Here is a 25,971-nt window from a genome sequence, read left to right as displayed (position 1 = left end):
AACTTGGCTGATTTTGACCCACACCAGTGGGTCTTGGCTTGTATGATTAGGTAGAGGATCAATAGGAAGTCCATGACCCTCTTGGGGACACTCGCATAGGGCTTAAAATCTGAGGCTCTCTACCAATCGCTCTTAGAACTGGAGAAGCTTCTTGGATGAGAGGTGAAACATCTTCAATAAAAGAAGTCCAGATGCTTTTCTTTCCAAGCTCCTAAGAGTTTAACACATACAGCTTTACCTGTTCTCCCCTCCACTAATTCAAGTCCCAGGAGCCAAATCAAAAACCCAACTTTTGACTTCTGTGAGGAATCTTTGTAGAGGCCATTGATGTTGCCAGCATTCATGCTTTTGCTGCTGCATTATGTTTTAATTACTGTGTGGTCATATCCTTGTGTCTTATATACAGTGCCAGCCACGGCAGATACAAATAAAATCCTGGGACTTTTTCCCATCTTGGATCCCTGTGTGATCAGCGTTTTCTCAGGAGCAAACATATTTGTCCCTCAAGCTTTTCCACTTCTTTTTACCTCCTCTCCATTCTGGTATTTCAGAATTTCCCTCCAGGAATTTGCTGACATTTGTGAGTCCTTATATGAAATCATTATTGGTGCCATTCTTATTCATTGTGGGCTGCGACCGCCAAAGGTGTAGTTAGATTTCCTGGAAAGTCAGGTTATGCTGTAGTTTGCAGCATAGACTGAAGCATAAATCTCCAGTAAGGCCATGTGTTTGCTTTCACCTTATGGCAACTATCCTCAGCTGGAATAAATTGTTCTGCAGGTTATGTGGCGTATGATGAGCAGCAAAAGTGTTATTGTATGGCAAAATAATAATAAAAAAAAGATTAGCTGACCTCTCTCTATTATATGGTGGCTGTGTCACATGAAGTGATTGTACACGTGTAATTACAGTGGATTCTTTTTTTTTTCTCGTTCATGATCAAATAAAGTGTAATCTTTAGTTCACGACATTTTTAGCTCTGGGTTAAACTGTATGTCTAACTGCCTAAGCCTTATTTTAACCTGTTGTGTTTACAGGGGAGTGACAGCACAGTTTTAAACTACCTTACCGCTCCGCTGTGTTTCAATTTCGCTTTAACGTGCCTCTACCAAACTATGCACGCTTTGGTCACGCTGCATTTCTCACCCAATCACAGTTGCACATCGCTGAGGATGTCAGCCAATCATATCTGAAGGCTTCCGTTACGTATGTAGATAGTTAGTGTGATCTCGTGTTTCTAAATCGTGTAGTCACTGTCGGAAGCTAACGGCAATCATTCACAAAGCTGGGAAGCAGCAGAGTTTGTCCGTTTTAGCAGTTAGGAATCTAAACCAGCGCCTTCACAATGGTAAGAACATTAAAAATAAGTTAACATCCGCGCGGCTGGTTGGATAAAAATTATATTAAACTGAGTTTGTAGGCTAACAGAGACTTGAGCTAACAACGGTAGCATCAGACATCTTTAGCATGGTCACTAAAGTTACCTACCGGTAACATCTGAATTAATTCTGAGGAAAATGCGAAGTTAGTTTTACAGTAAATCATTATTTAATTACTGATAATGTCCTAATGAATAATTTAGCTCTCGATTCTGGAGAATAAAACTAGAGAAAACCTGGAAGCTAAAAGCTTAGCTTCTGCTACTCTTGAGCTAGCATTGATTTTTGTGCAGGATTGTTTTTTTTTAACTCACTTTTTTGGCTTTGGTTTTAGTGTATTTCGTTTTTCAACGCTAGTGAGCGTGTTTAGTCTCAGCCAAAGCTCACTAGACACTGTAAGATTAAACAGACACTGACAGATTAAAATTTAAAGCGATGAAAACAGTTAAAACTGGATTTTCTAAAGCTACTGTCAGAAGCAAGCATCAGCAACCTGCATCTCAGGAGCGCTGTTCTCCACTAGAAAACCTCATGAATTGACAAATGTATACATGCAATATTTCACACACTTTCTTACTGTTTATGTGGTAAGATGGTAGCTCTTGTGAGAGTTACACTTTTTGGTGTTAAAAATTTCTGCTTAGTCAGTATACGTTTTGCTTTTGATTTTATAATGTATTAAATAAACGCTATTTTTCCACTGTAGCCAAGTCAAGACTATTATTTCTACAGAAAAAACAGAATACATTTAGATACTTTTTAGACACAGAAAGGGAGAAAATACGAATATGACAAGTTATACCACAAAAACAATATCAGTAGATGTCAGTAGATGGTCTAATCCTAATAGAACAAAATCCAGGACTTTTTTTTTTGGTGGTATTCTAACTAAAACACAGAAATTGATTTGTTATACATGCTGTATACATGTTTGTCATTTTTGATACCCAGTTTTTAAGCATGTACATTCCCCTGATTCAGTTTTATGGTAAGAGGAGACAGTGAAAGTATGAGACTTTTATCTTTAGTAGTTTTTCAGATATTCATGTTCATCCAAACTTTGGACCAAAAAATCTTCAGGCAAATCTGATGACCCCAGTCATTTGAGGTGATGTGACCCTTTTATAGATTTGGTTGATCAGGTGATTGATCCATTTTTGTCCTCCATCCTCTTCTCCTCTCCCAGTCTATTATGTCATATAATGGCGGGGCTGTCATGGCCATGCGGGGGAAGAACTGTGTGGCGATCGCAGCAGACCGGAGGTTTGGCATTCAGGCCCAGATGGTCACGACAGACTTCCAGAAGATCTTCCCCATGGGAGACAGGCTGTACATCGGGCTGGCTGGTTTGGCGACAGATGTTCAGACAGTGTGAGTGGGAATCTCGTCCTCTCAAAATGTCTTTTTTATGCCTGTATTTTATTTGCTCTGCTCGGAATCAGCTCATTGGTTTGCGAACTTTCAGCTCAGTTTCTTAAAGTTTGAAGTGAAGCAAAATATGTTGAAAGAAATTAAATACAAGGGTAAAAAGTGATTTTTCTGTGTCCTTTCCTCATGTTTTATTCTCATCCACCTGCACACAAGGAGTCTTAACTAAATGAGACACCCTCACTTCAGAGACCTTTTTTTTTTTTTTTTGAATGATGTTAAATATATGTGATATTTGGCACAGCTGGATCATCTCTCAGCCTGCTGCTGATGTATTTTATGATCACATCTTAACAGTTTGGCAGCAGCTCTTCCTAAAGGGTTTGTTCCTGCTGTCTCAGCCTGTACCTGGGAATAACTACAAAGTCATGTCAATGGGAGAAAAATTAACCAGGGTCCAGTTTAACCAGACTAAACATTGAGTGTGAAACCACCCAAATTTAATTACCACAGTCTTCGTGTTTGATAGCAGAAGATGGTAGTAACAGACTTTACTGAACTAATTTCTGATGCTGAATCAGGACAGATCAGTGGTCGAATGATTTCTTGTCATCCATCCCTTTTTGCAGAGCCCAGAGGCTGAAATTCAGACTCAACCTGTATGAGCTGAAGGAGGGTCGCCAGATCAAACCCAAAACCTTCATGAGCATGGTGTCCAACCTGCTGTATGAAAGGAGGTGAGTACACTGAACTGCCGAAAGCATGAATACTAATTTGTCTTTTGTTTCTGCCAGTTTGTTTGAACAATGAACTCAAAAGGTCACCTCAGTGATGTTCTGTGTTTATACTTGCACAACAATCTATTGGACGACGTACTCCTGGAGTCTGAGCTCGGTCCAGTCAGTACTTTAATGCGAATGTGGGAATGCTGGACACTTCTTCATGTCTGATTCTCTCATTAGGTTTGGGCCTTACTACATCGAGCCTGTGATCGCCGGATTAGATCCTAAAACCTTTGAACCCTTCATCTGCTCCTTGGATTTGATTGGCTGCCCCATGGTGACAGAGGACTTTGTTGTGAGCGGCACCTGCTCGGAGCAGATGTACGGCATGTGTGAATCTTTGTGGGAGCCGGATATGGTCAGTATTAAACCTGAAACCACCTGTACTTGGGTTTAGTTTATTTGTGTTCAGATAAGTCTGCAGGATTGTTAGTGAGCTTACCTTTTCTTTCTTTTTAAATTTAAATATCTGTAGTTTTAACTTACACTGTTCAACATCCAAGGAATTTAAACGCAACATGGTGATTAAAGACGCAGTAATTCTTCTGAGGTGTTGAAACTCTAATGAGTGTTGATTTGAATTTTGTTCTGGTCGTGCAGGAGCCGGATGATCTGTTTGAGACCATCTCCCAGGCAATGCTGAATGCAGTTGATCGAGATGCAGTTTCTGGCATGGGAGTCGTCGTACATGTCATGTAAGTATGGCGTGCAGGTTTGCATCCACACTGTCTTTCAGCCATGGCTGGTGTAACAGGTGGGGCTTTCCCTGAATGAGGGGTCCGAGAAGAATTAATCTTATAGTGGTGGTACACATCCACAAGATCCATCATTTCTATGCTGCTTGTTCTTTGTCTGTAACTAAGCAACCAAGAGACAGACCTCAGTCTCCCCTCTTAATACTCCTCATTTATTTCTTCACCTTTCCTGCGTGGCTTTAACTTTTTTCCCTCTCCTTTGTGTTTTGGTAATTGTCTAAATGACCAGAAGTTTAAATCTCAATATGATTTAGACTTCCAGCAATTATGAAAAAATGACATGTTTGCACTAATTTTTGCTACAAAGATCAATTTATTTTTTGCTATAAATCACACCGTTGGTTTACAGCAGTGTTTTCACCCCTCCCTGACAGCTCAGTCTGTTTAGTTCAGCTCAAGACAAGATGACTGACAGAGGGTTGTTGGTCAATGAGGTCCAGAAGTAGGAAAAGGTTAGATGAATCTGTAGAAGTGTTACCCAATCAGCAGTTATGTGCATACAAGTCAGTCCACATGACGAACATAACAAAGTATGTATTTTGGGGCTGAGCACAGCGCAGAGCTGCTGGGTGGAGTCTGCAGTGATTGACAGCTGTTTTCTTTTGTCTGGCAGTGAGAAAGACAAGATCACCACACGAACCCTGAAGGCCAGGATGGACTAGAGCTCCTTCTTCTCTTCATACGTCATTAACTCAGATATTTTGTACAAAAATAATAAGAAATCCTTGTATTGTGTCTCTTTCCTCATTCGCACTGTTCAATAAATGAACTTAGGTTTAAACAATAAACACGACCGATGTCATTGTTGGAGGATCTTGTTTAAAGTTGCTTCTAATCTTAGAAATCGAGTTCACTGTCGAAATCAATGCCTCAAAGTGAAATCGCAAACTGATTGAATGAGCTCATCAAAATCCTTGATGAGTTGTTAAAATGCTCTAACAAATTACATTTTTAAGGATTGAGGGTGAACCACAAAGTTTAGACTTCACCTTTGACATTTGTGCCACTTGTTCCTTCAGACCTTCACCCTTGATAACACACCTGTGTGGAGTAGTGGGAGAGCAGTTGAGGGTTCAAGTCCAATCAGGCACACCTTCCAGGAAAGCTCACCAAGAGCACACAAGTCTCCCACAGAATATGATGATGTAGTTTAAGGCACCAGTGGGAAAGATGTTGAAAAAGCACAGAAAGAAAACAAGCCCCTTAAAATGCCATTTACAGAATATTAAACTCACATAATGTCAATATGAGCTCAAGAGGGCTGGACCAGTAAAGCCATTACCTATAAAAAAGGAAAAAAACTTTTATTTGTTAAAGTAGTACACATTTAATCCCCAAGTTACAAAAAGTGCAGTTTCAACAATTTTTTTTCCACATTATAAAAGAAATACTGCTGTAGTAAATCACAGGAAATGCATACAAAAAATGCAGAGACTGCCCAGTAATCAAAAACGTTTCATGCCAATTCACAAAAATATCCCGTTCTTACTGTGAACCTACTGTATTTTTATATGCATGTAGTAAATACTCAAACATGAACACTTCTGTCATTTAACAGTTTTTCTTCAGCTGAGCCACAGGGCATGTAAGGCTGTAGAGTTGACAAAACAAAAATACTTTGCCCTCCTAATTTTCACATTTTCCAAAATCATCCAAATGACCCCCAGACCGTTGGGATGACAGCCTGGGTTTAAAGCAAACTGGAATTTTTCCTGGTTCCAGAGTCAAAATCAGGCAGGAAGTTTTCACCTGCCATCCAACAGCATGTTGGATTAATGGTGCCCATCTGGCCTCTGGAGACGCTCACAAAACAGCTTCTTAATGTAAAGAGTTTGTAACAGTATAGCAATAAGAAAAAAAGCATAATAGATTCACTAGTGTAAATGCAGTCTGGACTAATAGTTCTTATTGGTATAGTAATCAGATTACATGTAATCCATTACCCACCAAAGCCAAGTGTTACAAATATGAGACCCAAGAAGCAGAAAGAAGCACAGCCAAACCACAAAAACAAGATAAAACTCCCTTTAATATGCAATGAATCATTTTCAAGTAACCTTTTTTCCTAATGTCTGCTGGTAACAAAACAATACTGTATACAAACACAAAGTTGCTACATTAATGTAAACAAGATATAAAAATGATCCTTATGGTAATAAAACAAGTATTTGCTGCAGAATTCCCCTTTTTAAAGTGAATGTTTTTGTTGTTTTTTTGTCCTCTTTGACCGACCTCCACCAAGTTCACGGTTAAATTGGAAAAATATTCAGAAACAATATGGCAACAGAACATTCAAACACGGATTTTTTTTTCCTTTTTTTAAAAAGTTTTAGTCGTAACACTCAGATGCCAAGTTCAGTGGTTCGATGTTTCAACTGGTGGAGTCTCATGTACAAGTCAGCCATGCATTTTTTTGATATTGCATTCTTTTACTTAATACACCATTATATATTCATGTGTTCATCACCCTGTCGTTCCAAATCCATCAGAAGAACTTGTAAAAAAAACAAAAGAAAAATTGTTACCGAGAGAGAAGCCTGATGGCGACTGTCGAAGAGTTTGCCATGCAATCAGACCTTTCTTCATCTGCGTGTGTGCTGCATGTGTGCGTGTATGTCTAATAGAAATTATAGGAACAACAACAACATGAACAGAAACTAAAGAGACTCTACTAACGAACTGGTAACTGCTGAAGCTGACACACTCATTCAAGGCATTAGTGAGACAGTTTCCGTGCTGGCGTGAGGAGCAACAAGGTGGCTGAAGGAGAGCAGGTTCTTTTTTTGTTGTTTGTTTATTTGTTTGTTTGTTTTTTAAGAAAAACACCACAGGGAGAATACCAGGAACCAAATTCAGTGAGAGGGGTTCACAGGTGGAGTCGGGATAGTGTAACAGGCTTGATGCTGAGGAGAGGTGGTTTAGTTTTAACGATGGGAGACTGACCTACACTGAGGTGAGGGAGGAGAGAAACGTGTGTGTGTGCGCGTGGGCGTGGCATCTGACAGATCTGACAGGGAGAGACCAGCTGGCTGGACTGGAAGATGATGTTTACGATAAGATGTTGGACATGAACTCGTAGAATCGTTTGGAGTACTGCTCCGGGTTCACTGTCGAGATCTCGGCCCCCGCCTGGGAACAAAAAAATAAACATAAACACGATTTAGATGAAGTGACACATGTGATAAAGTACACAGCACCACACATTTCAAGAGGAAAAAAACAACAACAAACCTTTCAGGGAAAACCACACACAAAAGCTGTTACCACGGTGACTGTGTCAGACAAAGCGATAATAATTATAAAAGCAGTCTTTAAATGACAGAGACATTAGACTACAGGCTGCGGCGATCAATCGCGCCATGTGATTAACGTCATCAGGAAGGAGGTGGTGGTTAGAAAGAAAGGCTTTCAGTCCACGGGGCCACGCCTGGGCAGCTTTTGTCTCGTCGTGTTTACAGCGGCACACAGCTGAGCAGCAAAACAAACAGTCGGTGGCGAGCAGAGCGCTAATCTTAACACTCACCCCATGTTTCACAGTTTTGGCAGCATGTGCAGCTTTTTTCTTAGCGTCATAGTGTGTGAGAATGTCGATGATAGCCATGAAGTATACCTCCTTCTTCACAGCACCTGTGGAGAACGCCACGAGGAGATTTTATTAAAACAAACAAAACAGCCGATAAAGACGGCGTTAATCTGCTGGCTGCGAATTTCAATAACACTCATGTTAAAGGCGGCGCTCACTGTCATGGCTCTTGATCGCGTAAACATCCACAGAGGGGTCGAACTCCCCGGGGCCGAAAAACCCGCCGCAGTTCAGAGGGTTTCCGGGACTGTCGGGAGGCGTGCCGAAAGAGCCCGTTAACACGCCTCCTCCCATCCCGTCGTTCTCGTACTCCTCGTCCTCCCCCGTGCCCTCCACGTCCATCTCCTCTTGCTCCGCCCGCTCCACATCATGGATGCCCACCAGGAGACTGTAGTCCATGATCTTCAGAGTGGCCAGGAACTAAAACACACAGGAAACACTTGGTTCAAAACCTCTGCATCTCTGCACAGAGCAGTCGCCGTTCCGGTCTTTCAGACTAACGTTTGGAATCATTTTACAAATTAAATTTCAAGTAACAGCTGTTAAAATATTCATCTCACCGGTGTGATGGTTAAATAAGTGAGGCATGCCGTGTTTACAGACAGTAAGGTTTCAGAAACATTTACTGATTATACCAGCAGGAGGCTGATTTGAACTTTTAGTTTTTTTATCTTTAGAAATACATGTTGTAGCCAAGGGGGAAAATAAAAGTCTTCGTCAGGCTTTATGCAGTCATGTGGAAAATTAAGTACACCTCATGAACCACTTTTAGCAACAATAAGCTGAAGTAAGAGTTTTCTGTACGGCTGCATCCGTCTCTGACATCGTTTCTTTAGCTACAGCTCTCTTCAGGCCCCAGTGCAGCATTTCAACCAAACTGAGGTCTGCTCGATAAAAAAAAGTTCTAGTGGCCCGTCATCATTCTGATGTAGATTTGCTGCTCTGCTTAGCATCACTGTCCTGTCACTATGACTCTAGAATACTTTGGTATACAGAGTTCACGGCCCACTCAAGGACTGCATGATCACCCCTGCACCACCACGCTGACAGGTGCATTTCTCCAAACACTGTGCAGAGCATCAGAACCTTCCTCTTGGCAACCCTTCGAAACAAGCCACACTTGTTCTGTCTCTTCCTGATGATACTGTCATGAACTTGTGCATTTAACATGCTAACTGTAGAGCCTGAATTGGAGCGCTTGGGTTGTTTTAAGATTACAAGCTAAAATGAGAGCGCATTAACAGAAAAGATCCAAACTGGAGTTCAGACTTTACATAAACGAATCCATAAAATAAATTATATTTAGGCTTACTCATGCATAACGTTTTAGTGCAGGGAGCCTGTTAACAAAAACAATCTCAGCATTTATGCTGGGTGAAGCGGTTTCATTCCAGAGCAGGAACAATGAAAGCCTGAATGTGTGTTTTACCTCTACATCCCGTTTTAGCTTTTCCAAAAAGTACTTTTTGTTGTCGTCTCCTATCTGCAGCTTGTGGCCTTCATTCAAGAAGTCGTTGTCTTTGAAAGTGGGGAGCTCTTTCGCCTGAAGAGAAGAGGGGGTGGTGTTATGAAGCTGCAGCAGGAGCCGTGTTTTATATTCAAACCAAACCTGTTTTTAAATGCTAATGAAAAACTCAGAGGTGCCGGGGCCCACCTATATCATCGGCTGCTGACTTTCAGCGTGCACTGATGTTAACATTCATATTCATGCAGTCATGATTACAACCATGTGACAGAGAAAATACACAAATTTAAGTCAAATCATGCTGACAGCATCTGCTTACATACAAGCACTTAATTTTAGCAGCAGTATGACAGGTTTGCTTGTGGGGTGAGCTAAGGCCATCTATTTTTATCCCATCGTGTCAGCAGACATCAATGCACAGAAATAAAGCCCACCTTCTCCTTGTCGCTGGCTTCCCTTGAGACTGTCGAACCCTAGAAAAGATGCAAAATAAGAATAAAAATAGAATGAGCGAGACACATCAGAGGAAGCATTAGCATATTTGCACACAGCTGTCAGTATTAGAAACACAAAGATGCTTTCTCCTGAGGATACCGGCATGAAAGGAGGTGTGTGCCGATAAGCACCGATTAAAGAAGTGAGCTACATCCACAGTCATCCTCATACAGACCTAGTTCAATCTTTGGGTAGCAATCAGGGATGCAAATATCGAGGAATCTGTCTGGTTAATAGTTACAGAAAAGCCAAAAGCAACAGAAACTGGATGTTTTAAGATTACATTTATTTCTAAAGTTTATAAATTATGGCCTTCAATTAAAAAATACTTCCTTAAAAGAAAAATTATCAATCATTTCTTCACCTTCGCACAGATTGTGATTAATCCTTTATTGTTTTTTATATATTGTATTGTACCCACAGACAGTATAAAAGACAAGTGAGTAGAAGATGAAGACACCGTGCCATTTTTACTGGCCACCAGGGGGCGATACTTGGTTCCAAATAGACTCCAGCTTGTGTGGAAGTGGATGGTAAAAAGTCCCACAGCTTCCTTTCTCTGTGACTTCAATAAAAATCCTTCCTGAGTTTATGGGATTAAGTCTTATTCAGCAGATCATTAATTCCATTTTACTAAGCTATTGTCATTTTAAGAGCCAAAAAAGATTATCTGGGGTATTCTTAATGGCTTCGCTGTTAGTCACAAGCCATTAATCGATGATTGTGCAGTTTCTCAGATGGACCTTTCGCTCTCACATCCGGTTTCAAAACACCAAGATGGCAACAGCAGAAGTTATAAAGACAACCGAACTGCGTTGAAGTGTTTCAGCTCTTTGTCATGGCCTTCATCGTTTAGGGCTGCGCTAATGAACAACGATCGGCGGAACTGATGACAGCAGGATTGCTAATCAAAACAGCATTATCAGTTAAACATTACATTTAATCTCCCTCACTGTAGCTTCATCTCAGCATCTCAACAACACTTTGGACACAATAGTTTTATATTTTTATGCTGCTTTTATAGTGAGTTGAGAATTTGTCATGATTCGGGGGGAGATGTTCCTCGCTGTTGGTCTGATTTGAAATGAGATGGGTCTCATGGGCCTGTGTATTTGCAGAGACACTCGTTTATCTCTTTAACCCTGCATGTGTTGGTCAAAGAGTCTGCTGTGTGTGGGGAGGGAAAGGCATTTTATACCAGTATAATCACGAGCATGGATCCCCAAACAGTGCTTTCGTTCCCAGGAGACTCCTGGCTATATGAAATTGATTTATTGTCTAAAAACATTTTACTGCCAAAGGAAAAAAAAAAGTTCAGGAGGTAGAGCAGGTCATCTACTAATTAGAAGCCTGGCGTTTTGATCTCCGATGCTCCCGTCTGTATGCCAAATATCCATGGGCAACATACTAACACCCAGCTGCTCTCTGATGGATGGAAATGTCAGAAAATACTTGAGCATAGAAAAAAGCTTGTATGAATGGGTGAATGAGGCCTGTTGTAAAAAGCACTTTGAGTGCTCAGAGTAGAAACGCACTTTACAAGAACGGGTCCATTTACCACAAGTGCTTAAATTAACACATATTGTTAAATAACCCTCAAGTTTAAAAAAAATGAAAGCCAAATTATGAAACTGAGTTTGAAGAACGTATGCGAGACCGTAAATGTGGCGTAAAGCTCTCTAAAAGGATGATGAGACTCGTGTGCATGTGCGGCGTAGCCAGCGTACCTACCTTCAGGTCGTATTTGCGGTGTACGGTGAGCCGATGGCTGAATACATTCCGGGTCACCACCATGTACGTCTCCACCCCGTCCACCGTTAGCCTGTACATGCCCAGGAACTGAGGGAGCAGCGTGTTGCCATGACACTCCACTATAAACTGGAGACGGCCAGGGGAGGCGAGCACAGAGAGAAACAGGAAGTGTGGGGGTGAGGAATCAAATACACGCAGAATACAAGCTGATTAAAAGTGAGCGCAGCTTCATTTCTGTGTTTAACTTTAAAAGGCAGAGATCACGCTCTCCTCCAACACTCCTGTTGGGACGGGAATTATTCTGCTCATTTCCAGCGCCACGCGTTTATTCCTGGACTCTGCTAAGCTAGCTTTGCACAATTCACAGCTCAGAATAATCCTTCTTTATCTTATGGCCATGCTGCAGATCCAAGCAATCCGTTTTAGCTCCTCCTACTTCAGGCTTAATTTCCTCCTGATCTGCTGGGGCTGATATGTCCCTAAACTTTTATATTCTCTATGACATCATAAAAAATAAATACTGGTGCCGGAGTGTATAAACACCTGTGCTATCAATTTGAAACTCCTACGTCGCTTCATTCTCGAGTTCTTCCGTTCACACACCTGTGTCCACTCCGCCCGCCCTGCAGGGCGACAGCAATAATCCATCAGCCTTTTACGGCCGAGGGGTAAAAAGTGAAGCTGGGCGTTTCACCTAATTTGTTGTGTTATTCTTCTTTTATTCTTCCCCACTGACTCACACCAGATTTTGCTTGACAACAGGCTTCAGCCCTGCATGGCTTTAAACTGACAAGCCAATTGTTTTACAACATGTTTGACTTATTGGTTTTTAATCTTCTGTCCGTGCGTATATGACTGTATTTTACTGTGCGCATTATCTGTGGCTTAGCGAGAGCCACCTAAATAATCACAGGGATTACTTGTACAAACGCGACCTCGTTATTTAAAACCTCGACCATTTCTGTAACAATACATGGACAGAAAATAAATTAATAACAGGTTCTCTTTATCTTTAGATTCAAATCTAGATTAGAAATTATTTAACAAACTGATGCTCCTGAATTTTTCTCCTCACACCCGACACGTGAGCACATTTCAATACTAGGATAATGAATCACAATAAAAGTCTGGCTCTGCAGTTCCTCGCAGCGGTGCCTCTACCTGGTGATATTTCTTTAGGATGTTGTGCATCTCGGCGATGTCCTCACTGGACACGGTTTTGATGACGAAGCGGTGGTCGTAGCTGGACAGGATGCGGTTGCCGAAGCGGCCCTGGGTGTCGCTGTTGAGCGGGGCGCTCCTGGTCAGAGAGTTCTGCCAAACCAAACGCAACAAGGTGGATTAAGCTCCTGTGAGAGCGAATGAACATTTCTGCTTGTGCGTCAGTGTCTGAGGTCTCACCTGGTAGTCCTGGTCATCAATGCAGAACCTCTCCCTCAGGTTTCTGAACACCATGGGGCAATACTCTTTAAACTTAAAGCGACTAGGCAGGTTTTCTCTGGCAGGAGAGACGAACAGAGTCAACACAATCTAAAACGAGGAATTAAAAATCACTGACTTCAACTTTTTTTGCTCGCTGTTGGATTTATTTCTGCTTCTCTGGAATCAGACTGAACAAAGAGATGGTGTGAAGTTGTCATTTGCAGTACAGCAAAGGGCAGAAAACAGAGAACTCACTCAAACTGATTTAAATGTAAAGATCTCAACAGCATTATTGCCCTGATCACTTATGAAAAACAAACAAAAAAATAGATTTTAAAAAGCTCATGTATAATGTGATGCGGCTACTAATGCAGCCACAAATCAAATATTTCTTTATGTTGCACTGCTTGTCCTCACACTGAAACCACTGCAGAGCCTGATGCACTGGGATATGGACCATCACAGTTTACAGCTTATAAGTGAGAAACGAGCTCTCCTGAGTAAATAAAGCACTTTGGAAACTGAAATGAAACTTAACTAGTTCAGATCTTCTGAACTTTTTCGCTGATGTTGAAAAAAGAAACAAAACAGCACACTGATTCATTTTAGTTTCACTGAAGGCTCAACCCAGAGCAAAGAAATGGAGCCAATGTGGAAGTGCCAAAAGTTACAGTTCCTCTAAGAGCCTTCCACATACAATGCACCGCTGCACTCTTACATCTATTCTTTTCTACTGTTTGCGCCACACAAGAACAGTTTCCTGCTGGGAAACACTTACATGTGCCGCTGCCAAATTTCCACACAGGTTGAACTTTGACTCCAAATTTAAAAGTTTACAGCAAATTTAAGCATGTTGGTATGAAAACCAGTTTCAGCTTCTATGGATAGTTTTCTAACAACTCTGAATATTGTGAGGTTTTGTAACGTATCCACCTGGATGCTGTGGTTTAGGGGTGTCACCACTGTGATTCATAGAAGCAGTTAGAGCCGGTCTCTGTCTGCTGGAGCAAAACTCTGCTACTCCGAGTCAAACTGGACCTTTTCTGTGTGCGTGTGCTGCTGGTGCTTTCTGAAGCATGTCTTAATCAACTATCAGGATAAAATTAAGGCTTGCTGTGAGGTACAGACTATCCAATGAGTGAGATCACGGCGTCCAAGTCCATCTTTTATACAATCTGTGGCTTTCGCGATAAAAGCCCTTTTTCCATTAGTACCTACTCGGATCGACTCAACACGGCACGACTCGGATCGACTCGTTTTCCATTACAATCTAGTACCACCGAATGTGCATGGGGTCGTTATAGCAACGCAGCCAAGAGTCCCACAATTAGCATACGACACGAAGGCTGAACATCGAGGCAACGATACACCTGCTGCTCGGTCGGCTTTACGTCAGACTCGGGCTTTGGTTGTTTTTTTTTTGCGATTTCCCTCGTTGTTGGGTTTGATTTTCGCAAACGACATTCATGACTCATCGAGGCATGACACTGACTAACCAATCGGTGGTATGCAGTCTGTCGATGTCACACTTTTGGATCACCTCGGATTGCGTGGAACCCCAGCAGAGTAGGTGCTAAAAAAAGTATCTGGTACCAAGTACGATCACTTAAAGAAAACCCTGAAAACTGAGGCGAGCCGACCCGAGTAGGCACTAATGGAAAAGGGGCTAAAGGCTCCACCTTCAGCTGATCGATCTACAACAATGGATCCAGTCCAGGTGAGGTGTGTCAACACTGTGAAGGATACTGGCCAATGTTTATTCCCTAAAATCAACCAGTCCTGTAGTATAACTTGCATATAATGTAATATGTGATACTACAAGGATTTTAGGCATTAAAAGTTGCTGCTGTTTTAGATCGACTGTACAAAATACATTTTATAACAGCTGTAAAAGCGCTCAGGCAGCCCTTAAAGGACGAGCATACCTGAGCAAAGAGACAAAACCATCTGCACCTTAATAATGAGTCAAACGCTCAAAAACAAACAAACAAAAACCTACACAGAATTCATTAGTGGGGGTGCAAAACACTGCTAAATGTGAGCAACAAAGTGACTCATCTTTGGGGCAGCATTGGCTATATTTCAGTGATGTTTTTTTAATTCCACATTGTTTTGTCCACTCCTGCATGCAGGACCATGGGACACATTTCTCTACCTCAGCCGTGCAGGGGTTAAGAAAACAGTGCAGAGTTTCAGTGTTCCCAGGTTGGTACTTTGCAGTGAGGATGATTTAAAGCGTTCAGATGAGCTTCAACAATAATGTGTCTAAATGCAACCTCGTCCTGCAATAACATCCTCACCGTGGATTCAGATACCAGGGCGTTCGGAGGGCTGCTTTGTACCTCTGAAAGGATTTCATGAATGCAGAAAGTTAAAGCTACAACCTGCAATCTCTGACCAGCGAGCAGACTTGCAGAGTCCTTTTATGAGGAGTCAGTCTATCAGAATCAGAAGGTGTTCTGAACCCTGCTGGAGCCTTGACACTTTTGTTTACTTGTGGATTACGGACAGTGCCTAAGCTGTGATGTACCTACTTGTTAAATAGGTGGTTGTCCACTTTGATCTTGCTGTAGGCTTTAAAGTCATCTGGCATCAGCATCACTGGTACAGGCACATTACTTAACTCGTTAATCTGAAAGAGGGAAGTGAGAACGAGAGAGAGAAATGAGGAAAGAGCCTGAAGAAGAGTGCAAACAGCTGAACAAACAGACTGCACAATTACTGAGGAATAACACAAACCAAGGGAGCAATATTGGCTTTTGCAATTTTGATCTGAGCACAAAACCAATAAAAAAAAAAACAAAAAAAAAAACAGACTCCTACACAAAGTACTCAGTGAGTAGTGCAGGTTAATTTATAGAACAAAGCCACCACTACCTGTAACACAGCTCAGTATTTCAAAGCCGTTTCAAATCTCTGACAGTGATTAACTCGGGGACCAAAGAACACGCAGGCAGGTTTTCTTGCTGCTGCTGCGCCTCCAGACACTCGGCTCATTTACTGAAACTCATCCAGAGCAAAAGCGCAGTGATGAGCTCCGGAAAAAACCTTGCAAATCGCATAAATCACTTTATAGAGTGATGAAAAGGGACAGCACACAGTCACGGTGCTGCCATTTAGAGGAAATAAGTTCTTCTCATACTGGAAGTAAACAACACAGTCGGGTATGCACAAATAATCAGCTGATACTGGCTCTGCTGACTGATTATGGGATGTTAGACGCTGAAATTTGTTACCAATTTTGTGCTTCCTTAAAGTTCAAACGCTGCGATCAACGTTTTAAAGGTCGTCTAATTTTAGTTTTTCGTCATGCAAAAAAATGAATATGTTTGGTTACTTTGTAACTTTTTTTTGTTTGAACCCATGAAGTGCCAACGTCGCCTGTGTTCAGTTTAGTGGAAGACGATCCTCTTGCTCTTATTTTGAAAGTTCAGCTCACATTTGGTTTAAAGTTTCCTTTAAGCTGCGACTTTCTGGAGGAAATCAAAAAAACCTTTGGGCATGGACAAGAGGCATCAGCTTATTACAAAATGCTTTTATTAGCTTCTGATCCTAACACACTGTCCCTCAAAAGAACGTGGGAAATGGACTTAAATCTCAGCTTTACAGTGGAGGAATGGCATTCTCAGGAATCTGAAAAAATGTCACGTGAATTGCGTTCAAGATTGGTCCAATTTAAGATTTTAAATAGAGTTTACTGGACACCCTCACGGTTGCTGACGATGCATGCTGGAAGTGCCAGCAGGTAGGGCTGCCACGATTAGTCGACTAGTAACGATTACGTCGACTATTAAAATCGTCGATGACTAATTTAATAGTCGAGGCATCGTTTGAAGCTTTGTAAGATCCCAAAAGACGCAGGAATAAGTAGCAGGATTTAAGAGTGTAATAACGGACTGAAACAGAAGATGGCAGCACTGCATGTACAAGGATGCCAGCTGCCGTTAAACCCCGAAGAAGAAGAAGCTGTGTCCCAGAATTCATAGCGCGGCCCAGCTCAGTTGTCAACAATGGCGGCAGCTAGTTAGTTTTAATGTTACTCTTATTATTCTTTCTGGGTCACAAAATAAACGATTAACGTATTTTCAGGCGAGAATGTAGCTGTGTAAACCTCAAATATCTGCTCAGTTTATCAAGACACCACATATTTTCAAAAGCGCTCCGACGTTTTCAGAGACGTCTGTTACCCACCGCTAGCTCGATAGCTAGCCGGGGGCAAGGCTAACTAGAGCCGTGAGAACACCGGCAAATCGTTTTCAAACCCACCGCCGTCTTTCGCTACTCAGGTTAAACATGATATATAAGTCACTTAGATAACTTAAAAGTGTTGTTGTTTGCCTTTTTTTAAGTATTTTATTGGTTCCTGATTAAATCGGTTTGGCTGAGATTAAAGTTAAGAGTTTTTACACAGCTGAATAAACGTCAAGCAGATTAAACTCCATCTAAACAATCTGAAAATGTCATTAAAATTTAATAAACTCTCATCTTGTCTTTATTTTTAGTTAGCACATACCTTTGGTGTGGCCCGCGAAGCCACACCAAATTACTAGAGCTGGCCTACTGGTATTATAAAGCTAATATATATATTGTTTAGTATTAAGCTTTGCTTGTTCCATATTCAGTTTTTCAGCAAAACGTGTTTGAGTCCATAGGAAAAGATTCATTCTTATATCTGGAGGAATAAATATATTTCAATAAATATTAATGTTAGCCCGCGACTTTGTTCCAGTTTTGAATTTTGGCCCACTGTGTATTTGAGTTTGACACCACTGCCTTAAACACTTAAAGCTGTAAGCTAATGATAGTTATATAAGAGCAGATGCTGCTGGTGCAATAAGCTGTATGTTTTACGTCCAATGGATGCATGATCTGATTAGTCGACTAATCGCAAAAATAATCTGTGACTAGTCGACTATCAAAATAATCGTTTGTGGCAGCCCTACCAGCAGGGAAGCGGCACACTTTTACATTTGCTTTGGGGGTGCGTCAAAGTCCAAGATTATTGGATTCATATTCACACCGTAGTAGAGAAGGTTGTAGGTTAAGGGGTCCCATTTATGAACAGTCTTTACGTATTAGGAGACCCTTCAGCTTTGAGTCACTTACCCACTCCTCTTGCTCATTGGGTACAAACAGCTATTATGCTGGAGAGGAAGCTGTTGGTGAAAGAGTGGAAGGCCTCATCGACTCCTCAGTGGTATACCTCTTTGGGACAAGTGGCAGCTTATGAAAGATTATCATATAGATTGTGGGCGACCGTGGCTAAGGGGGTTGGGAAGCGTATCTGTAACCGGAAGGTCGCCGGTTCGATCCCCGGGCTCTCTGTCCTGGTCGTTGTGTCCTTGGGCAAGACACTTTACCCTACTGGTGTTGGCCAGAGGGGCCGATGGCGCAATATAGCAGCCTCGCCCAGGGCAGCTGTGGCTACAACCGTAGCTTGCTTCCACCAGTGTGTGAATGCATTGTAAAGCGCTTTGGGTGCCTTGAAAAGCGCTGTATAAATCCAATCCATTATTATTTAATAGACTGGACGACTATAACGACAAATGGGCTAACTACTTTTCATACACAGGTCAGTGACGTATTCGGCTAAAGTAGTTAAGGTCGGACTAAATAGGATAGCTGTAATTGGGTCTATGTGAAATATTGGCATCATTGTGTATTTATGTTATTTTGGATCTTTTTTTTTTTTGGATAGAAACATGCATCGATTCTCAATTTGTTTTGTTGTTGTGACTGGGAATGTCCACTCTGTTATCTTCTGGGTGTTTTTTGTTGTTGTTGTTTTAATATTAAAATCTAATAAAGTTTGAGTCATAAAAAAAAAGAAAAAAAATTAAGTTCAGCTCACCCCAGCCCTTCCCGCCCACATGATCCCCTCCCCTTCAGTGGATGTTTTGCCAAATGGTTGGACATATTTCAGCTCAAACTTCTTAGACTCCAGCTCACATCAATAGTGCTCCTCCTGGGCCCTGTGCTTCGTACGTCGCTTACTACATCCAAGATCAAATGAAACATCCAAGACCAAATCATCGCGCTAACTCTGACCTCGCTATTCCGGTTCCCCGAACACACCTGTTGTTGACGATTAGTATAGCTGGATGAAGTAATGTGAGATCACTGGGTGGCCCAACAGGGGCTACGCATCGATAGTAGAAACATTGATCGGCAACCCTTTGATTGGTCGGCGAAAATGTCGAAGGAGCGCGCTCGGTATTTTTCGGCAGCAGAGCAAGAACTCTTGAGTGAGGGATTTCAGGAGTTTCAGAGTTTAATTAAAACGCAAGGGAACACTGCAAAGGCTGCAAAAGCAAGGAGAGAGGGCTGGCAGAAAGTTGCTGACAAATCAAACTCGTAAGTAATTCAATAATAACAATAATAATGGAGTGGATTTATATAGCGCTTTTCAAGGCACCCAAAGCGCTTTACAATGCCACTATTCATTCACTCTCACATTCACACACTGGTGGAGGCAGCTACGGTTGTAGCCACAGCTGCCCTGGGGCAGACTGACAGAAGCCAGGCTGCCATCGGCCCCTCTGGCCAACACCAGTAGGCGGTAGGGTAGATTTATCATATCACACCATATTATCCAATATTATATTACATTATATTATATTATAATATGTTATATTATATCCCCTTTCACATTAGAGCCACAACAGGACCCACTAGAACATGGGAACAAGTAAAAGTGAAATATAAGAATATTCTACAGAATGGTAATATTTATCACTTATATTGCTTGTCGTCTCTTGGAAAGAGACCCTGGAATACTCTGTTTGTTTGTTCATAACAGCAACCAAGAAAAGGGCAGAGCAAAAAAAAAGACAGGTGGTGGTCCTGCACCCCCTCGTCAACAAGTTGGTTAAGTGAATAATACCCTCACGGGAATATCGATATCTCTCTATGAGCACACTGTCGCGCTGAGCTAAAGGATCCTGTCTGTCCCGCAATATACGCTGAATTCTGAGGACTCTCCTTATCAATCTTGCACCTTCCGCAATGGGTGGCTCGCGTAAACGGACAGGATATGACTGCGACAGACTTCCCAAATCCACCTTCGCTTTTATAGCCGTGGTCTCTCATCTTGATTACAGGAAGTAATTTACAATTACTACTCTGAAATATGAATTACATCTGTAATAATCACATACATGTAATAGAATGTTAATAGTACATTTCCCTTTTTTAGGGAATGACCTGTATGTATCTGTGTGAAATCAATAAAAGGATCAAGTGCTGCATTATCTTTAGTTACATTGATGTTATTTATTTATGGTGAAACAGTGGTGGAATATCGCTGTTGCTTTCGTATAAATGAAGCGGACATACCTGCGTGGCCGCGATCTAATCCTGTTTACATAAAGTAAACCTGCTCCCCAGCAGGTTTACGCTTACGGCTCTGTTGCTATGACAGCAAGTCCCGGATGGGCTTCGGGGAACCGAACGATCCAGGATCACGCGAAATCGTCAACAATCTCATCCAGCTAACTCACTTAGCGCGGTACGAAGAACGGGCCCCTGCTCTGGAGGGCACAGTAAACACAACCATGCACCGCTACAACAATCTCACCAAGGCTGCAGAGCACAACTCAGACCACTGCAGTCCAAGATGGGGGAGCTGGACTTCATCCGCAGGGGAGAGACTCACTGAAGAAGCTAGCACTCATACCGATCAGTAATGTATTTGCAGAGGAAAAACTTACAAAATTGCTCAAAGAGCTGTACATGTATGCCTCCCCACCATAAACTGAATCTATATTTGAGAGAATATAATGTTAGTATAAAATATTGGTATCAGCTGTAGGTCATACCACTTTCTGCTATCTGATCACACGCAGAGATTAGCTTTTACTTGCTGATTTCTAATTTTTAAAAAAGCACTCTACAGTCTTACCTCAAGCCACCAAAGATAAGTCCAATATTTTCAATTTGACAGAGGTGTTTGCCCATGACGATCAAAGTTTCCAAACCAGATTTTCAACATGCAGAGAATCCAGTTTGACAGCTTCCTCATACCGGAGGCCTTACGTGTGCGCCAATGTGATGCAAGAAAATCAAGATCAGCTCACGCTGTCTTTTAAAAATCTGTGTCGCGCGTCCATGTCAGTGAAGGAGTTTTGTTGGGGGATTAATAACATCACACAGGTGATGTCTCACATCACCTCATACACAGAGCAACAGTAAATCCTGCAGCATCACAGCTCAGGCTGCATTAAAAATGCATACGACTTCTGAGTGGAAGACGAAGGCTTTGATGAGAAGTCTGTTTGATGTCTTGAATCAGCTTCCCGCCCACACCTCAAATCGTCAGGACTTGTGTGCTGCTCCCACACACACACACACACACACACACACACACACACACACACACACATAGTTCACCAGCTGAATAATGGAGATGCTGCAGTGATAGCCATATCATTAGCAGCTCACTTAATTCCATAGCAGTGTGCATTTATTTGCTATTCCAGGCAGGCACAGGCACTTCATGTAAATAGCATGAAGTGGGATATTCAGTCTCCCTGTCCGGATCGCCAACATGTCCCAGGGATCCTAACCCTTCTGTTACTACCTGTTAGACTTTGTGTTTTGTTAGTCTAATAATGAAGAATTCAATCAAGTATGACTGGAGCACAAATTAAAAGGACCCCGGGAAGAAATGACAGCTTTGTGTGTCAAACAAGCAACATTTCAGCACCAGGAGTTCCCCAAGTCGGCACAATATTTTTCAAAAAACTTCTGTGTCACACCTCAGGGGGTTGTTTTTCCGCGCATCAATCAAGCAAGAGTGCAACCGCCCCTTCACAGCAGGCAGAACTAAACTGCTGGTGCATAGCCCACTCCATCCATCCATCACTGGTGTCCAATCTGCCCCTTCACTGAGCTTTTCATAGGCATAGGCAGCCTCGTCCAAAAGCGAATGCGATAGATTTTCTGCTCTATTTATAGTGAAATGATGTGATGGAGTAAACTGCAGCGAACTGGACGCAGGCGCGGAGTGCGGTAGCTGCAAACGCAAGTCTCAAGAGCAGGTTTATTTGAACAATAGACAGGCTGCTGTGAGCAGCTGTGTGCAGCTGTGTGGAGCTGAAAATCTGTGTAACCTGCTGCTCCGGCTGCCTGTCACACCCCTCCCACCCCACGCCTGCACGCACTTACAGCAACAGCTCACGATACAGCAACAAGATACCGAACACATTTTACGATGGCAGCTCACTGAATGATCCCTCTCTCTCTTACACACACATACAAACGCAAAACGTATCACAAATATGCACATTTTCTCAAAAGTTAACCAAATAAAATCCCCGCAAAACTCGCGCTTCAGCCACAGCCACCCGCGGAGGCAGCGGCGGCAGCAGTCCGCTATTAACTGCACGAAAACGGCTGGATTACAGCCCAAGTACAGTGTCATATACTTGGCTGAGTCCACGCATGAAAAAGATCAATTACAGGGCATCAAAACTGGCTTGACAGATGAAGGTAGCTGGCTAACAAGCTAGCATGCTAGCTAAATCAAAACAGCGGCGTAAACAAACAGCACACGGGCAGACTGCACAGGTATTTACCGTATGGTTGACACCCCACATTAAAACGCTGAGTATGGGCTCACTGGCGCGGAATAATTTCACTTTCTGTCCTATAAAATGCTTCTTTTTCGTCTTGGTTTTGCTGGCGCTGATGGGCGCTGCGCTGGTGCAGTTGGATGACATGTCTCCGGCTGGGGATTCAGGGTACGCAAGACGGCGGTCCGGGTCGTTCACACAGCGATAAATAAAAACTAAATCTGAAAGTACAGAGCGTTTTTCCTTTTCGAAGAAATCTATAAGTGCATCGTGCTCGTTGACCAACTCGCAGCGAGTCTCTGGGCAGGATGACTGTCTGTTTGGGAGTCAGCGGTGAAGCATTTTGCGCCGTCACCACCCTTCCTCCTCCCGAGCAGGCCGCGGCGTATCCACACAGCAGCTAGCCGGCCATCGGGTTACAGCGCGGCCTCGCTCTAAAAACAGCCTGCAGCGGAGAACCGTCGCCGAGGCAGATCCTCTTCTCTCCGCTCAACGCCTGCAACCCAACACTGATGCCGTTTTACTTGGAAGTGAGTAATCCCGTCATGATGAGCGTGTTGTCACCAGCCCAGCGCTGAGATCGGGGTCTCCTCAAGATGGCGTCCGTGCTGCACTTCACAGTCAACAGCGGCCCCAGCAGGCCAGCGGGGGAATTGCAGGGATTCCCACAGTGTACCGCTCAGGGTTTGCTGCTCGAGCAGTGGTTCTCCCTTTTTTTTCTTCTGACGTGCCCCATTTAAAAAAAAAAAAAAGTTCATGTAGACTCCAGAATTTTCTTCGTTTTCTTTGATGGCTGTCAAACAACACTGAGGTGTTCTGTAGCCACTCCTGCTTGGCCGGAGTAATGAAAGGAGACTCCAAAACGCAGACCTGCATGCAGCACGAACTTGTGCATTTAAATTTACACCCAGCTTCACAATATCCATTTAATTTATAGTTTCTATTTCTTTTTCGTCTTCTTTTGGCTGCTTCCTTTCATGGTCACCACAGCAGATCATCTCCCTCCACCTCACCCTGTCATAGAGGGCATGTTATCCCAAGCATCCCCTCTGCATGTCCTCCTTTGCTACATCCATGCACCTTCTCCGAGGTCTTCTTCTCGCCTGGGAGCTCCACCTTTTTTTGGGGGGGGGGACAAGAATGTCCGATGTTGGTAGTAATTCTAATAAACGTGAGCACAAGAGAGAGGGAGACACCCTACAATGAACTGAAACATTAACTTGTTATTTATTCCTGCTTAAAACAGATTATCATGGATTTTGAAATCTTATTTGATTTTCATTTGTACTTATTGTACAGGCCAAGTGTGTCGCCAACCCTCACACTTTATCCTGTTTTGTTTGCTTGTTAAGTTAGTATAAGATGTAATGACATGTGCTTTTGTATATTGTATATTCTGGTACTTTAGCACAAGAAATATCATTTAGTGTGCATATTAGGGTTTGTTTAAATGAAATGGACAGAAAAGGTTTTTTAAAAATGGAAACACAACAACGATGTAGACTGCGTTATGAACAAGGCAGGAACAACTTTGTGTCCTATTGTGTTTCAGCTGCTTTGTTTTCATTTCTGTTGCAATGCTTTCTGAAATTGTTTACACCTCAGGGTCATCGTATTACCGGCACACAATCGATAATGCGTCAGTGTGGTGTGACCCCCCACATGAAAGGCTCACCCAGGAAAATTTTATGGCAGGAAGCATAAACGCTGTTCCACCAGAAACATGTTTCTAAGGGAGGGGAGGCGGCCCTTAGATATAAACAGTGGAGTCATTCTGCTCATTTCCAGCTTCATATTTTTTATTTTTGGTCCTAGAGTAACTTTACATAATTTCCAGATCATTGACTCTTGGAGCAACCCTCAGTTCATCATCTGTTTGAAAAAAATGTTTTTTTAGCTCCTCCCCATTTTGGCCAACTTTCTTTTGATTGGCTTCCCCTCATAAGCAAAAGGTTTGAACAGCAGGTGGATAGGACTTAGCTGTGTCTGGTGTTCACATGTATCTGGTTGATGTTAATTTTCACTGCTAATTTTCCTGTGATTGTGTGGACTCTACAAGCCATTACACTAAAATACAGCCACTACGCATGTAGCCTTCAGACTGACTCTAAAGAGAAATTCAAAAAGTAAAACAGGAAGCTCTCCATTTCTGCAGCTGTATAATCCTGTACTTAGAGAGATCTGGTCTCAGTGACATCAAACAGAGCCACACTGACTAGGATAGAATAGAATAATCCTTTAATTATCCCAAAGGGGGAAATTTGGAAATTTGACCACATGATTTGAAACTTGCTTTATGTTTCTTTCTACATGTGAGTAAATACAGGACAGGAAATAGAGAAAACTACGACATATCCCATGCAACGCTATTGAAAATTCACCCTAGAGACTGTGAGTGTTAGAAATTATCAAACTGACCTAACTTGAAACATTTTGTAACCGGGCAACACAAAAAATCCCAACGTTTATTAAACTGAGACTTCAGTGGGTTGCAAAGATCTCCGAGATCCTTAAAATTAGAATATTAAGTCAGGCTGGTGCAGTTTTACATTTAAAATGATTGATACATGTCCACGAACGTATCAAGACTCAATATGTTCGTACTTTCCATCAAAGAAATGTAATTCCCTAAAATATCTTTGATTTCAGTGATTTGTTTGAAATGCTTACAGAATAAGTCAGAGGTTCAGCCGGAAATTTGTAGATGCTCTGCCCTGAGCGTGTCTGCACCAGGCGGGAGGACACTGGAGAACAGATGGCAGCTTCAGTTAAAAACACGACTGAAGCAGGAGACTGATGGGAAGTGCTGGTAAATGTTGAATTCACTCTCTGCTGCCATAGTTGGTTTTGTTTTGTTTTCTTTACACAAATGACGTGTCCATCTTACATTGATGACGTATTAGGGGAAATTAATTGGTGCTCAAAATTTCCGTTTTATTTGTAGTACTCAGACTCAGTTTATCCTGCTGTTACATTTCTACCTTACGTGACCGCTGTCCGCACTGAGGGCGTCCACACATGGCTATTTAATTATTCTCAGCGGAGACGGGGGCGGGAGCTGGGGGAGGGTGGGGGGTTCATGCCCTGACAACCTGCTTCCCAGAGGACACGATGGCCTTTAAAAGCGTCTAAAGAACAGATGGTAGCCACTGAGGTGCATTATGGGGGTTGTAGTTTTTGAAACTTGGTCCAAATCACAGCGTATTATTTCTTTATCCTGTTTTTTCAGCTTTGGTTGATTCGCAGGTGTAGATTTTGGGCGGTGGGGGTGTTGTCTCAGCATTTAGACGCATGAAGCACATGAATCTACAGCTCCTCTCCCCTGTGAACGACGCAGAGGAATTACCGAAGAGACAAAGACTTTTTTCATGCGTGGATAAAGACGCTTTCATGTCAAT

At 42.3% G+C, this 25,971-nt stretch overlaps 2 protein-coding genes across 2 annotated transcripts; one reads left to right on the top strand and one right to left on the bottom strand.

The window, feature by feature from the left end:
* Positions 1–1,205: 1,205 nt before the first annotated feature.
* psmb3 (proteasome 20S subunit beta 3) lies at positions 1,206–5,095 on the top strand. The gene is made up of 6 exons (XM_026169753.1): positions 1,206–1,348; positions 2,566–2,750; positions 3,377–3,484; positions 3,710–3,887; positions 4,130–4,224; positions 4,898–5,095. Exons 1-6 carry the CDS (start codon positions 1,346–1,348, stop codon positions 4,944–4,946), a joined length of 618 nt encoding a protein of 205 aa, XP_026025538.1. The 5' UTR covers positions 1,206–1,345; the 3' UTR covers positions 4,947–5,095.
* Positions 5,096–6,293: 1,198 nt separating this feature from the next.
* LOC113023591 (phosphatidylinositol 5-phosphate 4-kinase type-2 beta) lies at positions 6,294–23,213 on the bottom strand. The gene is made up of 10 exons (XM_026169751.1): positions 22,577–23,213; positions 15,536–15,633; positions 12,981–13,077; positions 12,741–12,893; positions 11,559–11,705; positions 9,767–9,805; positions 9,297–9,410; positions 8,026–8,287; positions 7,808–7,911; positions 6,294–7,413 (listed from the first exon to the last, which is right to left on the bottom strand). The coding sequence occupies exons 1-10, from the start codon at positions 22,718–22,720 to the stop codon at positions 7,333–7,335; spliced, it is 1,239 nt and encodes a 412-aa protein (XP_026025536.1). The 5' UTR covers positions 22,721–23,213; the 3' UTR covers positions 6,294–7,332.
* Between the last annotated feature and the right edge of the window lie 2,758 nt (positions 23,214–25,971).

The sequence above is a fragment of the Astatotilapia calliptera genome, chromosome 6 (genome assembly GCF_900246225.1).
Source record: "Astatotilapia calliptera chromosome 6, fAstCal1.2, whole genome shotgun sequence".
Taxonomy (NCBI): domain Eukaryota; kingdom Metazoa; phylum Chordata; class Actinopteri; order Cichliformes; family Cichlidae; genus Astatotilapia; species Astatotilapia calliptera.
This window is presented reverse-complemented; position numbering and strand designations above follow the sequence as displayed.